Here is a 15,876-nt window from a genome sequence, read left to right on the forward strand (position 1 = left end):
AATATAAGACAAAACAAATTTTATAGGGTTGTCTTTGTAAAAGTTCAATTATTTATGTAGCATCGATGCTCTGGGAGTCTGGGATTCGTTTATTTTATTTTTCCGTACAATAGTAGTAGTAATTGTAGGCAATTCAAGTCCGTCTGATTCGGATCGTACAGCATGAAACGGATTTTCATTAACGGCTCAGATCTGAAGTTCTCTATTGGGAAATCAAACTATGAATCTCATCCGTTTGTTTTAGATTGAACGAACATAATGTGGTTTCTAGAGTCGTGCGTGTATAGTAAATTGCAGTAGATCCCGGTCTCTATGATCGTGAAGTCGCCTTCCCCAAAAACACAAGCAATAAGAAAACAAAGCATTTAAGAACGCTGAACTATGCAAACCTGAGCTCATTAAAATATGTCCCTTTTCCCCTTCAATTAATCTGGTACCTTTAGGCTTTAGACCTCTCTCTCTTTCTCTCTCTGCCTCTCTCTGCCTCTCTCTAAAGGAGGAGAACTTGCTCATTGTACAATTTCTTTAGATCGGAGAAGCTCAAGCAGAGTTATATCGTTGCTTTTGCAACAATGTGGAGTTATATGAGGTGGAATGCGGGAAGTAGAGTTGTATCCTTTTTACTTTTTTGCGTTCTATTACAACTCGGTCTCGTCTCTTGTCAGACAACATGGAAAACCTTGTCAGGTGAAGTCTCCTTCTCTACTATTTCCATCTTGGGTTCTTTTTTTTTAATGTATACCCTCCCAAAGATCTCATTCATATTTAGATCGTACCATCGTTTTGGTATAATTGCGGCTTAAACTATATCAGACATTTTTGGGTAGGTTTCTTCAGTGGCTAACTTTTTGCTTGTACCCTCCAAAGATGTCCTTTTTCAACACAAGTCCTTATCATTCCTTTGCGCTATTTGGATTATAACATTTTGGGTGTCGTTTTTCATATATACCCCTCCTAGATCTAGGTTTCTACCTCAGTCACAGACATTTCAAGTGCAGTGGAGCAAAAACTAGAGGTTTACAATGCTTTGACCATTTTACCTCTCCGAGTGATAATGTGATCTGGTCCGAGGTGATAATTGGAGAATATTTATGTTGATTTGGGGTTATCTTTGTCTATTTTGATTATGTGTGCCAGATACCTAGAATTGTAGGACTTTTGTTTAGAGTAATTTCACTGGAAATACAATTTTAAAATGATCAGAACTAATTACAAGATTTTCAACTGTTTTCATTTTTCAATATTTCTGGTTTTATCAAATATTATCCCTCCATTCTTTTTCAGGCGATATCTCAACCAAATAAATTAAAAGGTCCAAGTTGCAAAATAATTTATCTATTTTTTTTTTCTAATGCAGGAAAAGCACCCATAGTTATTTCAAAGGGAGGTTTTTCAGGGTTATTTCCTGATTCGAGTAAAGTCGCATACAGATTTGCACCAGCAGTCAGCACACGGCCTGCAGTATTACAATGTGATGTCAGATTAACAAAGGACTTTTATGGACTTTGTCTTCCCGATATTAAAATGGATAATTGCACAGATATTCCCAATTTTTTCCCAAACAAAGGCAGTACTTACCTGGTCAATGGCGTATCACAATCGGGATATTTTCCTATTGATTACAGTACCTCAGATCTTGTCAATGTTTCCCGTAAGTTATATAATTCAATGTTTTAATTTACTCTTTCATGTCTTTGTTAGAATTGTTCATATAATAATTTTGTAGGGTTATTACCAGGCCCTTTTGGGTATAGATACATCATACATATCAATCATCTATAATAAATACTGTGGGTCAAACTTTGCTTTGATTAAGCGTTATTAAACTAACGCACTATTATTGTTGGTTATTTATCCCATCCCTAGTATATTCAAAGTAAATTTATCCTCTCTCTGTTTTTTTTTTCCTTTTTTGAAATACATTCTATCTTATTTAACATTATATTTCCATCTTTTAATGTGAAGTACTGCAAGCGGTATTTACACGGAGCAACCGATTTGATGGAAATTATTTCCCCATACTTGCCGTAGAAGATGTTGCCCAATTGAAACCCCCTGCTCTGTGGCTGAATATAGAGGTATTCCTTTGTTTCTGCTTGAAATTGTATTGAAATGAATAAATATTTCGTAATGAAAAATTATTTGGTTTGAACTTTAAACTCTAAGAGAAAATTTCCTTACATCTGCCGACAACCATCAAAAAAAGAAAATTTCCTTACATCAATCTTAAAATCTATGCTTTCTACATGTAAGAACTAACAAAATCATTTGTTGTATCATTGCATGTTCTATTCAAAAGAGAACAAATAGGGTGAAAACAAGAATCTTGAAGGTAGTCTTCACTTATTTCTGCTTTTTTATTTTCTTGCTTTTGTAGCATGACATGTTTTATGCGCAACATAACCTAAGCATGAAGACCTACATCCAAGGGCTTGTAAAGAATGTTATAGTAAACTATATCTCTTCCCCGGAAATTGGTTTTCTAACCTCAATCTCTTCTCTCACCTCCAACCAAACCAAGCTTATCTTCAAATTTCTTGATCCGGACTCAGCTGAACCAACCACTAACGTAACCTACTCTTCTCTCCTCTCTAACCTGACGTACATTAAAACCTTCGCCAGTGGTATTTTGGTACCAAAGACCTACATTTGGCCGGTTTCGCCAGATAATTACTTGCTGGATCATACAACAGTTGTGGTAGATGCACACAAAGCCGGACTTGAGGTTTTTGTCGGGAACCTTGCGAATGATAATTCCTTTAGTTACAACTACAGCTATGATCCTTTGGCTGAATATTTGTCATATATTGATAATGGCGTATTTTCAGTTGACGGGTTTTTGACAGAGTTTCCGGTCACACCTTCTGAGGCCATCGGTGAGTTTTTTATTGGTCTTATGATATATTATTTACCTGACAATTATAAAACAAGTATTGTACAATGAGTAGGGTTAAAATGCCCCATTGTTTTTCGTGCCCCAATCATGCCTCACATTGTTATCTCTGTTTTCAAAGACAACAGTCGATCCGAAATGCTCAACATAATCTTCATATTAAAATGTGCTTGGAGACTATATATTATTTTTTTTTGGAAATTCTTTACTATTTTTTTAGATAGGTACAAAATCAGTTTCTGGATGGTCCAGAATCTCTTAAAAACAGTGATTTTGTGCCTATCTAAACAAATTTAAAATAAAAATTTCCAAAAAATATAAAATTTGGGATCCAAGCACATTTTAATATGTAGATCATGTTGAGCGGTTCGGATCGATCCATTTTGACTTTGAAAACGGAGATAAAGGATGCTCAGCATGATTGAGGCACGATAACAATGGGGCATTTTAACCTTACTCTTGTACAATTACAAAATGAGATACAATTCCGATTATTATTTTGATTAAATTGTAATTACCTCTCTCTCCTTTCTCGCATTAAGGTTGCTTCATGAACCTAAACAAATCAAGCATGTCCCATGAGAAGCCACTAGTTATATCTCATAATGGAGCAAGTGGGGACTACCCTGACTGTACCGACCTTGCTTACCAGTATGCAGTAACTGGCGGAGCTGACATAATAGACTGCCCGGTGCAAGTCACAAAAGATGGCATGTTAGTTTGCATGAGTTCAATAAATCTCATAGATGATACCACTGTTGCCAAATCAGTATATGCTACTCGCATGACTGTCATCCCGCAGTTGCAAAGCGGCCCTGGGGTTTTCACCTTCAATCTTACCTGGGATGAAATCAAGAAATTGAAACGTAAGTGAAGTTATAATTCGAACGATTGGGCATTTGGAGTGTTGTACACACATCCTTGTCATTTTTAGTGATTTATGTATTAATTTGTTGTCTATTATTTTGTAGCACAAATGTCGGCACCACAAAGTAGCTACAAGTTGGTCAGAAACCCGAGGTACACCAACGCAGGCAAATACATGAACTTATCTGATTTCTTAGCTTTTGCCAAAAACAAGGATTTGGCGGGAGTTTTAATTACAGTTGAGGTAAAAGTTTATTTCAAATAGACTCTTACCCAGATGAAATTTTACTATGATAACCATAAAGATCTTATTGTATTTTCCTTTTCAACTCTTATAGAATGCTCCATTCATTGCGCAAAAATTAAACATAAACATGGTGGACTCAGTCCTAGCAGTGCTAAACACATCCGGGTATAACACCGCCACATCTCTCCCAGTGATGATCCAATCAAGCAACAGCTCGGTGCTGGTCTCCTTCAAGCAAAAGGCGCCCAAGTACAAACTCCTCTACACCATCAACGAGGAGGTCTCTGATGCAGCGGGGCCCGCACTGGCTGACATAAAGAAATTTGCAGATGCTGTAGCAGTGGAGAAAAACAGCATCTTCCCGCTTAGCAAACATTACACGACCACGCAAACGAAGCTGGTTGAGAATCTACAGGCGCAGGGGCTGTCGGTGTACGTCTATGTATTGATGAATGAGTTTGTGTCTCAGGCGTGGGATTATTTCGGCGATGCGACTGTCGAGATCAATTCATTTGTGCAGGGAGCGGGGGTTGATGGCATCATCACCGACTTCCCCGCCACCGCACGCCGCTACAAACTGAACACGTGTCAGAACATGGGCAACAACACGCCGAGCTACATGCTACCAGTGCAACCGGGGGGTCTACTCCAACTCATGAGCACGCCAGCTCTGCCACCTGCACTCTCACCGCTGCCAGTTCTGTCAGACTCTGACGTAGCCGAGCCCCCTCTTACTGACACAACTAAGCAAGTGACCCCAAATGCAGAGGCTCGATCCAAGGCCTCGCCACAATTGCGTACTGCTGCATTCATATCCGTGCTGATTGCTATCCTATCTAATGTGCTGCTCCTGTTTGTTTGATCTGTTAGATTTTATGGTGTCTATTTGTTTGTTTATTTTTCTCTTAGTTGATCGATTCTTTGGTTCATGATTACCGTAATTTTTTGGCACGACGGTTTTCTTATTTTTGTTAATGTATGATGTGCTTATATCTTTCTTTCTGGTGCCTATGTGCAATCAGATCAAGCTGCATGCATAGTAGGGATTTTGTTGAAGAATTAATTGAACTTCAGCACAACTTTCGTAAGACAAATATGTTACAGGTTTCACAACAATCCCCATTGCTGATGTGATTCGCACACAAATTATAATCAAATGTTGAAATCTTGATGGGCACACTAGTTATAAATTAAGAGAAAGTAATTATCAATGCAATAGAAGTGATCTACTCCGGCATGGTTTATCCATCTAAATCGTGTAATAAAAGAAAGCGGGTTTCTGAAAATGTTAGTGTTTGTGCGTGCAGCATTAAGTCAGACTCAAATACTTCATCTCTCATGCTATATCATCTTTAATTGAATTGAAACTGAGCTGATTTTTCCCATTGAACAGTAGTATAACGACAGATATAATAACTGAGAATGACATTATTATTACTATTTTTTTTTTTTTTTTTTTTGCATTTTGCAGTTACAATGCATGTTACGTTTGTGTTGTTTTAGTTTGTAACGAGAAACATCAGAGGTTTTTCAAGTAAATAAATGTACATTAGAGAAAATAAAAGATGCTTTCAGAAGCAGTAATATCACATATCAAAGGCATTCAGTACAGGAATGTAAAGCATTAGCTTCAAACTTGATATACAGTTGCTTTCTAAATTTTACCTCAAATGCTGGATCTAGTTGAGCCGTTTCAATAGAAAATTTTATGATTTATTTGAGTTTTCAGCTGCATTATATGAAGTACACCTCAAGCACGCGACTTGAAATCACACAACTCATAAACTACATTTGAAAGGAACTAGAATGCTACAAATAATTATCAACCAGAAACCCCTCTCACTAAATCCAATAAAAGAATAAAATACTTATTCCAAAAATGGTTACATCTCTACTTTAGAAACATCCTTCATATCTTTTGTATCATCATTATCCACCATTTCCTTGCAATCTGCCTCATGCTTCAACTTTCTAAACTCTTCAAGCTGTAGAACCAACCATAATTGGATGTTTTATTTGTTTATGAAATTGGGAAGGCTTGTAAGTCCCCAGATACATGTCTAATCTATAACCTGTTGTATGGTTGTGGAATGGAGTGAGGCTAAGGTAATGTGAATATTACGGATTGACCTGTGCTATGGATCCATCTCTATTTTAAACAGGCGATACAAACCATTCAACATGATCTCCATATGAAATGTTCTTGAAGACCAAACGTTTTTTTAGAAACTTTTTACTATATTTTTTGATAGGTGGGTAATCACTGTTTTTGGATGGTTCATAATTTTTAAATTAAGTGATTTTCTACCTATATGAAAAACTAATTAAAAAAATTCTAAAAAATGTAAAATTTGCTCAGCAAGTATCTTTTCATATGGAGATCATGTTGAACAGTTCAGATCAACAAGTCCATATATATATTACCATAGCCTTACTCTGTGGAATGTACAATTATAATACATACATGGAGATTAAGTGGGTACCACACGAGCTAGATTTGGTATGACACTGGGTGGTATAGAGCTACAGAAGTTTGTTATCAACAACCGCAAGATAATTTATGTTTTAAGGTAAAAAACAAGATTAACACCTCTTTGCATGCTTCTCTATGTGCCGCAAGAAGCTCTTCATACTTGAGCTGCAGGTCCATTTTCTCTGCTTTCAGCTTTTCATGCTCTGACACTGAGGGCCCACCTAGCTTTTGTTTAACAAACCTAATTGCATATAGACTGGACTCACTACAGTGTGCCAAATGCATAAACATATTCCTGGTACAGCGCTGGTATTTAGAGGCAGTTATACCGGTACAGAACCAGACCCGTATTGTACACATCACCTCACGGTTTTAATTAACCCTTGCTTTTGCAACAAACATCAATAAGCAAAGACACGATACAAAGAGGACAAAAAGGGAAAAGGACGATTGGCAGCCAACTGGTTTCAATTTGTACATACCAGTACCATTTCAGATATTACTATCTAGTACTGTTGTACTTTTGAAATAAGTACTTGGCAATTTTAAATCAAACCCCTTGACAAATATTTAGTTTGGCCAAAGAGAAGAAACTTATGTACAAAATCACCGAATAATGGCCAACTCCAGGAGGTACCAATCAGGCCCACTACTTTTGTGTACCACCCTATACCAAGGCAAAAATGGTGGGTACGGTAATCTGTGATCCAGACTCCAGAATAATTGAATAACCCAATGCAATTTAACTTACTCTACTGCAGAGGAAGGCTTGTCACCTTCTTCATATAAAGAAACAAGAACTGCAATGCATTGTTGTTATAAGTTCAGGAGAATTTAAAATTTAATTGGCTAACAGAAAATAAAAATAAAATTATTATAAAGAAAACCTTTTGTAAGGGCATCAAGCACACCGCTAGATTCTAGGTACTTGCGAAAGGTTTCCTTCTTTGCTTCCTTATCCTGAAAAAAGTAAACACGTCATGAGTTTTTCTACAGGCCTTTTTGGTACAATAACCATAAGCCTGTTATATCTTAATAGCCTAATACATTATAGCAGACAACTCACATGCAAGTTAATATAGAAGACTACAGTAAATACTTCCTATTACTGAAATTTTGAATTGTGGTAAGTGGTGAGATTTGTTGACTAAAAGCCAGGTCAATAAGCTGCTCAAGTGGTACGTGACAAATTGACATCTTTTTCACCATTCGACACGTTGAGCCCAAACCCTGTAAGAAGGGCTGAGCAATGACAGTATGGGTGTTTAAAATAAAGAATCAAGGACAGCTAGCAAAATTTGAATATCTGGAAATTTATCAATTCTACCTTCTTTCCTTAGAAAATTTAATTTGCTGTATTAATTGTAATCAGCTGTGATAGGTATTTAGTAAATGACTAGGAAGGTAATATTAGAAAACACTTTAACGGCTATTTAGGCCTCGTAACCTATTGAAGCTTGAAACAATAAAGAGAATTTAACCAAATAATTTTCTTTTCTCTCAAATTCTAAGAATGGGCAATCATTTTTCAGGCAATAGTCTATGACTGAGTTGTGGATTCCAAAATAGTTGCTTGCCTAAATTAAAATCAACTGACAAGGAAAGACATCTCTTAACCAAACTTATAAATTTGAACTACTATTCTTTCTGCTTTCTTTTTGTTTGCATTATGCAAAACAACTCCATCCTTCTACTCAGCTGCCTCACAACGCGTTCTTGCCATTTCAATTGAAAAGATATCAAGGCGAAAAGTTAACAATCCAACCAAATCAGTAATGAACTAGTACAAATAACGCGAGTACACCTAAATACATTGGATAAGACATCATCCAAATTTAAGAATCTCTAAAGATTGCAATTTGAATCGATGAGGTGAAATTAAAGCGAGTAAGGTAGCAAGGCAAGATCTAGAAAAACGAACCATAGATATATAAACAATCTGGAGCTGATCTAGCTGAAAAACCACCGTGATCTGAAGCTTGGTTTGTCGAATTAGGGTTGTGGGTTAAACTTACAACACGCGCTGGAGAAGTGTTCAGTACTACAGTGTAATTTGTAGTTGTAACTAGCTGAAATCAAGAAATGTTTTGTTGCTTATTTCTTTTCCTTTTTCACATATATCCCTCAAAATGTTACTATCTGCAAACATACCACTTACATCTTTTTTGGTAACTAATCTGCCCTTCTGGCTGCTTACAGTGAAGGAAAAAAAAACGTAACGTGACATAATATTAATATAATGGGAGAATTTCATATATACCACTCAAAAACTGTGAAATTACGTATTTACCATCTAAATTTTTGCAATTACATATTTACCATCTAAAAATCTAATAACTCACATATTTACCCAATATAACTTTAGTATATGTCAAATATACCCAAAACTCAGATTAATTATGTTTAATTTTCTTAAAACTATAATTAATCAAGGATTAATTTAGCACCATCTATTTCTTTTCTTAGAACCGTTTTCCTTTATATCTAATATAAAAATATTAAAAACATATATTCCAAACTAAGCCATTACCAAAACACAGATTCTCAGACTTAGTTACTACTTTGATAACAGGTTGCAATATCAACGTCGAATTTAATATGAGTTATTTTATCGGAAAAGTTGGAGTGGTTCCCTTGTTTTTAGATGATCAAACTGGAGTCAGAATTCTTATATCCGAGTCTGCTGCCCCTTTTCTCTGAGTTTAAGCAGGAGAGACGAGATGATGAGAGAGTTTAAGCGAAAATGAGAAGTTACGTCTAAAAAAAGGGAGGAAAATCTGTGTGCAAAAGAGAAAGAGACAGAAGAGGAGAAGAGATTAAATAACTTGTGAATTTTATTTTATATAAACTTAAACTTAATTAATCTCATTTTTTTATTAATTGAATAAATATGTGAGTTATTTATTGAATAAACAGATATTACACTTGTGAATGATAACTGTAAAACTAAACATAACTTGGTTTACTTTTTTATCACACCGCCAATTAGAAATGAAAAATCTACTCAAAATGGATACAATTGATACAATCATGTAATATATGCATAGCAAATATATTATTTACGTGGTTTCTTTCGGGGAGAATGAAACTATTCGCTCTAAACTAATGCCTAATTTTAGCGCAGATGCGCATAGAAGCCCAAAAGAAATTTACAGGCGGACCAAAGGTCAGTACGTGCTGGTGCCCATATACATTGCACATATACAACAATAACAATTAAATCTTTAGTCCCGTGCAAGCTGAGATAGACTAGAAATGAAACCCAATAGTTACAAAACCTTTCTATTGTCGAATTAAATGAGATACAACAATAACAATTAAATCTTTGGACATTTCTATTGTCGAATTATTGGAAACATGTGCAAACATTTAAATAACAAACACTACCTGTTCAATTTTGTAATAAAAGGTAAAACTATATTAGTGAAAATTAAAGAAAAGAAAAGAACAATATCACAACATAGAAACAACAATATATTTTTTAAATCTATGCTTGATTTCCGAATTCCAAACAAAACCACAAGGATTAACAAGCCTCTTCTTCAGCACAGAACTAATTCAAACTTTACAAAATGATCTGATCATGAGTTATTACTTTGGTAAAGTAACAAGAACAAGAACAACAACCAAAAACCACATAACAAATTACCTTGGTTATGTACCCAAATATTCCATAAGATCTTGATCACAAAGCAAATCATCAATGTCAGGAATGGGGCTTCCGATACCAATAAAATCTAATGGCAAATTATCAAATCCACTGCCGGCAAACTTATCCTGTTCTACCGGGTATAATGGCTCATCCATAAATGGATGCATGACATTTCCATGCCCATTGACATTCTCAACATTGCCATCACTGTTATTATTATTTGCTTCGACTGCAATTACCGGTAATTCCATCAGCTGGTGAGACGAAATCGGTAAAGAATGTTGATGTATTTGTTGTTGCGGGTGCGGAGTATAGAATTCAAACCCCGTAGTGTCCCCATATTGGAACTGGTTATTTGCGGGCTGTAGTTGCAATGGCTGAGAAGCACCCATGTACATGCTTTTAGGTGTGCTAACATGAACTCCAATAAAATTGTTATTGTTATTATCATAATTAGTGTTCCCGGTATTGTTATTATTACCATAGTCAGTATTACCGGTATTGTGGCCATTTTCAACTGCAGGTGCATGTAGAAAGAGTCGGTTATTAGCTGTTTCAGGGAAGTCGGTTTGGTTCATATCAGGAATTGCAATGCTCAGCGAGTCCTCTTCGGGGGCCTGATTTACAGCAACTCGTTTTCTTGCATGTGAAGAAGAACCACCCAACCGAGGCTTCTTCCTCTTCAGTTCTTTTTGCTCCTTAAACCTCACATTCTGTTTCTCTTTATCACCCGCATTAGTACCAGTACTGGTACCAGCTGCTGTAGGGTTCCTGTCATCATTGTTTGCTAATGTGACCCCAGTACCAGGCGCCATGTCAGACCCATCAACATCATATTCATTACTACTACTGTAGGTGTACGTATCCTCTCGCCTCTCCTCCTGGCCACTATACTGAGTTATATCTGAAAAATTATTCTCTCTGTCTCTGTCTCTACCTCTACCTCTACCTCTACCTCTATCTTTATCTGCTGCAAAATGCCGCGACACTGACCTCTCCTCCTTGCTCAAGACCGCCAACCAAATCAAGCTTTCTTTTGCCGTCATCTTATCTTGCAAGCATTTCGACTTTCTTACACGCGTTCTTATCTTTTCAAAATTCGGTGCCATGTGCCTTATGACACTTGTTAAAACCCCCACTTTCCAAACCTTCTTCAAATCATGTGGCTTTTTGTATGGTGGTATCTGACCCTTCGGTAAACCCAACCCAACCCACCAATCCTCGGTGCCAGTGGGCCACCATGGAGGCGGGACCCCCTTCTCTAACGGGAATTTCCTCTGAGGCGGGCTGCAGTGTTGCATCAGAGATGACAAAAGGGAGCCCAGTGTCCCGTCTTGCAAATCCATTAATCCCTGGGGGCACTTCCCTCCGTTGGAGACCACCTGACCATTCTCCAATGCAAAATTCTCTGCCTCGTATTTTGCAATAGCTGCGGGCCCATTTTTGTCAAACTTTACCTTCTCCTTCCACCATGCACGGATATTATCCGATGCACCACTAACGGGTTTACCCTTCTCGGGTATAATGCCATAAACAAACCCGCGGACATTGCAAACCTCCATTAGCTTCAGCATGTATTTGAGAATACCATCTTGGGCCCGCGACATCTTTTTGCGCAGAGCCTGATCTGAGATGGGTTTCTTCGAACTGGACTTATCCAGTAAAGCCTGCTGAGCGGTGACCTTCCGTTCCTTGATTCGGCGAAACTTTACTCGGTCTTTCCACATGCGGCGAGCCAGCTCATCAGCATCAATTTCCTCATCGCTGACATCATTCTCTGTCAGATTCTCACAGCGGATGCCGTCCACTTCAAAATCATCATCCCCTAGCTCAGTGGTCAAAATTGCAAGATGGTCCATAAAAAACGGTGGATTCTTTTTTATCAAGTTTTTCTTTCTGATGTGCCCCCAAAAATGCTCATGCCAGTAACCTGTCAAGAAAACTATGTGCCGTAATTAGGTAAATTGAAAAACTAATTATGACAGTTTGTTAGTCAGTTATCTAAACAAAAAGAGACTGTCAAAATTAGATTCCAGCACCATTGTAAATGGAAAGGGTACTGGATGAAACCCCTTAAAGAAATAAAAAGTAGTTACCTTTCATCAATGCAAACCACAGATTAAACACGAATGGTACACTTACACTATTCAAGTACACAAATCAGACGTATCTCTATGGAAATCAGTATAAACCTAGTATATAATTAATTTTCCAGTACGAATAAAGCAAAAGGAAAAAAAAAAACGAACCAATTGCTACAGGCGCTCGTTGAATATATTCAGATACTGTTTCATAAAAACATCTTCACCATAGAAAATTGCCGCGAGGATTTTCAGGTAATTCCAAATCCGACCTAGAATTGGAACTTCCAGCTGGAAAGAAAGAATCTCTCTCCGTCAAAAGCCCCCCAAAAAAAAACCAAAATCGGAGTTCAAACTGACCGAATTCCAATTCTCCACAATCGATTACTAAAAACCATACCGATTTCAAGTTCACCACAGAGAATATCAAGAACAAAAAAAATGAAAAAAAAAAAAAAAAGATTTTAACAAAAACAGGGTCGAATCAATACCGGATTGAAACTTGACAGCTCCACAGAATCTAGAGAAGGAGCTTGTTTTGTTTCCCTCGTTTTGTAATTTCGATAACTATTGGTTTTTCTCTCTTTCTCGATTGGCTTTTGGGAGGTGCGGAGAAGGTAATTGGCACGAGAGGCAAAAAAAAAAAAGACTGCGGGATTGAACTAAAAGACAGCCAAGGCAACTTGGTAATCTTTTATGTTCTCACAAAATCAGGATTTTATGCATCTCCTTTCGAGTAGAACGTATGTATTTCTCTTAAATGGACAGCTGTGTTCCGCGTATAATGTATTCCAAGTCCGCTGCCCGGCGTTGTGACAAGTTAGTTCGGGTTCAGTTTTCAAAAGTTCGTAATTCGGCAATAATTTGATACGAAGCAAAAAATCCAAACAAAATTTTCGAATTTTTTTGCAAATAATTTGTGATTGGTATTTTATTCGCGAATAAAACATATGAGTAGGAATCAAGTTACAACAATTTTTGCGTTACAATAAGTTATCACAATTATTTTCTACATTTTCAAAGTCCAAATCGTTGATTCAAACTGTTAGATGTGACATCTACAATAAAATGTGCTTGGAGACCAAATTTTACATTTTTTAGAATTTTTTTACTATTTATTAAGATGGGTACAAAAACGAGTCAAATTCAAATTATTGAATTTTGTACCCATCTTAATAAATAATAAAAAAATTTCAAAAGAATGTAAAATTTGGTCTCTAAGCACATTTTATTGTAGAGATCACATCTAATGGTTTGGATCGACGATTTGGACTTTGAAAATGTAAAAAATAGTTATGGTAAATCAAAATTGTTATAATTTAAGAATCAGCCTTTGGTCTAGTGGCCAAGGCACGTGGTCTCTGTGTGAGAGGTCATGAGTTCGAAATCCGGATGAAGAAAATCCTTTGTTGTAATAACAAGGGTATTAAATAGTTGGGTGACTTGACTTCCAACCTTTACTTGAAAAAAATTGTTGTAACTTGATCCCTCCTCAAAACATATAATACCAGGTCGATACTAGGTCGGATATGACCCGCCATATATTTCAGTTCATGATAATGACACATCAAACTTTAACAAGTCTATGTGTATATTGGAAAAGCAACCAGAATTCGCATCCTCTGAGATATCTCATAATTAGCCTAAGGGCATTTCAACTAAAAAAAAAAAGAAAATCTCATAATTTGCGCGACTGTTTAGAAATTCTCAACCGTTCAAAGACATTCTGCACGAATCTCAAAGCTCAAACAATACTGGCCCCTGCGCTATCCCCGAATAGGCACCGGACACGTAGGTCACGCAAAATAAGAGATCCGAATTTTTTATTAATAGAAATAAAATAAAAAAAATATTTAAAAAGAACACTACTTTAAATTTTTTGCGAAAACTAGGTAGATCGGGTTTTGTAAACCCGTCCCGCCGGACGGGACTACACAACCCGTCCCGATTAATCATCATTAAGTCTTAACCAACATCTCGAAAAAAAAAAAAAAAAAAAAAAAAAAAAAATCCTGGACGGGTTTAAGCGTCCCGTCCAGCTCCGTGAAAAAAAAAAAAAAAAAAAAAAACCTGAACGGGTCCTCTTAGCCCGTCCCATCCGACATTCCTTTCCCGTAAAACTAAAACAGATGGAGGGGTTCCTTGTAATTTTGCTTTAAACTCTCTGACGAGCTTCCTTCTTACCAGTAACTTTCCTTTAAAACATCATGAAGGTGCTATTTCTGCTGTTTGAAACACTCCCCCCCCCCCCCCCCCCCCAACAAATTTGAGATTCATTCTTGTTTTACCATGGCAGTGTTGTTGTGGACTCACTACATGATAAGTTTTATTGGGTTTCTTGTGTTTATCTTTTCAATGCTATATGCCTCAAGTGCGAGGAACACTTACTAATCTCAAGATGCACCAATTATGTGATAAAATTTTATCCACTGTTGCATATATGCTAAGTTACTACCATTGATTGCCTTGCAGATTCCAACAGATATGCATCCATCCACAAAGAAATCTTCTCTGGAGACAGTTTTGACGGTATTCTCACATAAAGAGAGTATAATAAATTATATTATATTCATGTTGGACTTCTCTAAATATTAAAAGAAATATTTAGGTGTTACATGCAGGCGGCAAGTTTGGTGGGTCCAGCAGTGGATACAGTGTTTCTGGTGGTCTTCATGGTGTTGGCTTGTCTGTTGTGAATGCTTTGTCTGAGGTAATTTCATCTGTACTTCTGTAAGAAAAATTCAATTTTTTGTAGTACCTTTTTGAATTAAGAAGAAATTTGTTTTTCCATACTGGCATATCTTTGCCAGTTTTTTGTGTACCTTTTCCTTGCCACATTAAGTGATAACTAGTTAATTGATATTAGATTTTTCTTAAGAAAATAAGAAGGTTATCTGGAATATAATTTAGCTTTTGTTAATGGATACGGACATAATTTAGGGTCATGCCAAATATTGTAAGGAAAAATTAAGATCAAAGAGGCACCACTTGGGCACTAAAATATATGCCAATCTGACAGGAAAGCAATAAGCAAAGACATTGCTAGTGCAGCATTTATATTAGGCCGTTTTAAATCCACGAATTTTATTTAGTTGATTGTCATTTGATACAAGCAAGTTAGCTTATTGGTGTAAATAATCATTAATAGGCTCTATCTAAATACTGTTAGGCACTTGAGATAACTGTATGGCGAGATGGCACGGAGTTACTGGTAAGAAGGAAGTTCGTCAGAGAGTTTAAAGGAAAGTTACAACGAACCCCTCCATCTGTTTTAGTTTTATGTCGGATGGGACGGGTTAAGAAGACCGTCCAGTTTTTTTTTTTTGTTTTTTTTTTTTTTTTTTTTTTACGGAGCGGGACGGGACGCTTAAACCCGTCCAGGATTTTTTTTTTTTTTTTTTTTTTTCCGAGATGTTGGTTAAGGCTTAATGATGATTAATCGGGACGGGTTGTGTAGTCCCGTCCGGCGGGACGGGTTTGCAAAACCCGATCTACCTAGTTTTCGCAAAAATTTTAAAGTGGTGTTCTTTTTAAATATTTTTTTTATTTTATTTCTATTAATAAAAAATTCGGAATAAGAGATATCTCAGGGGATTTCTCGGAGTACTCAAGCAACCAGCCAGTAGCCACCGGTACGCGCATTTTTCTGAGTACTCACTTGTG

The 15,876-nt window shown here is 36.6% G+C and overlaps 3 protein-coding genes and 1 long non-coding RNA gene across 10 annotated transcripts; 2 read left to right on the top strand and 2 right to left on the bottom strand.

Moving 5' to 3' along the window:
* Nucleotides 1–335: 335 nt before the first annotated feature.
* On the top strand, nucleotides 336–5,005 carry LOC144574685 (glycerophosphodiester phosphodiesterase GDPDL4-like). Its single transcript, XM_078324702.1, has 7 exons — nucleotides 336–687; nucleotides 1,358–1,651; nucleotides 1,966–2,078; nucleotides 2,378–2,876; nucleotides 3,436–3,759; nucleotides 3,865–4,004; nucleotides 4,099–5,005. The coding sequence occupies exons 1-7, from the start codon at nucleotides 573–575 to the stop codon at nucleotides 4,867–4,869; spliced, it is 2,256 nt and encodes a 751-aa protein (XP_078180828.1). The 5' UTR covers nucleotides 336–572; the 3' UTR covers nucleotides 4,870–5,005.
* A 685-nt stretch (nucleotides 5,006–5,690) lies between these two features.
* On the bottom strand, nucleotides 5,691–8,551 carry LOC144574686 (c-Myc-binding protein). Its single transcript, XM_078324703.1, has 5 exons — nucleotides 8,402–8,551; nucleotides 7,368–7,440; nucleotides 7,232–7,280; nucleotides 6,598–6,721; nucleotides 5,691–5,992 (listed from the first exon to the last, which is right to left on the bottom strand). Exons 1-5 carry the CDS (start codon nucleotides 8,402–8,404, stop codon nucleotides 5,891–5,893), a joined length of 351 nt encoding a protein of 116 aa, XP_078180829.1. The 5' UTR covers nucleotides 8,405–8,551; the 3' UTR covers nucleotides 5,691–5,890.
* Nucleotides 8,552–10,006: 1,455 nt separating this feature from the next.
* Nucleotides 10,007–12,875, bottom strand: LOC144574687 (ETHYLENE INSENSITIVE 3-like 3 protein). Of its 7 annotated transcripts, none has more exons than XM_078324707.1 (3): nucleotides 12,705–12,875; nucleotides 12,382–12,504; nucleotides 10,007–12,062 (listed from the first exon to the last, which is right to left on the bottom strand). In XM_078324707.1, exon 3 carries the CDS (start codon nucleotides 11,989–11,991, stop codon nucleotides 10,135–10,137), a length of 1,857 nt encoding a protein of 618 aa, XP_078180833.1. In that variant the 5' UTR covers nucleotides 11,992–12,062; nucleotides 12,382–12,504; nucleotides 12,705–12,875; the 3' UTR covers nucleotides 10,007–10,134. The 7 variants fall into 7 exon arrangements, with proteins under 7 accessions (XP_078180833.1, XP_078180834.1, XP_078180835.1 ...); XM_078324708.1 differs by having other exon boundaries at nucleotides 10,007–12,074; XM_078324709.1 differs by having other exon boundaries at nucleotides 12,721–12,852.
* A 1,677-nt stretch (nucleotides 12,876–14,552) lies between these two features.
* Nucleotides 14,553–15,598, top strand: LOC144575226 (uncharacterized). Its single transcript, XR_013518378.1, has 3 exons — nucleotides 14,553–14,742; nucleotides 14,822–14,923; nucleotides 15,383–15,598. It is a non-coding gene; the product is annotated as an uncharacterized LOC144575226 (long non-coding RNA).
* Nucleotides 15,599–15,876: the final 278 nt, after the last annotated feature.

This window comes from Carex rostrata, chromosome 23 (assembly GCF_964058835.1).
Source record: "Carex rostrata chromosome 23, lpCarRost1.2, whole genome shotgun sequence".
Lineage (NCBI taxonomy): Eukaryota > Viridiplantae > Streptophyta > Magnoliopsida > Poales > Cyperaceae > Carex > Carex rostrata.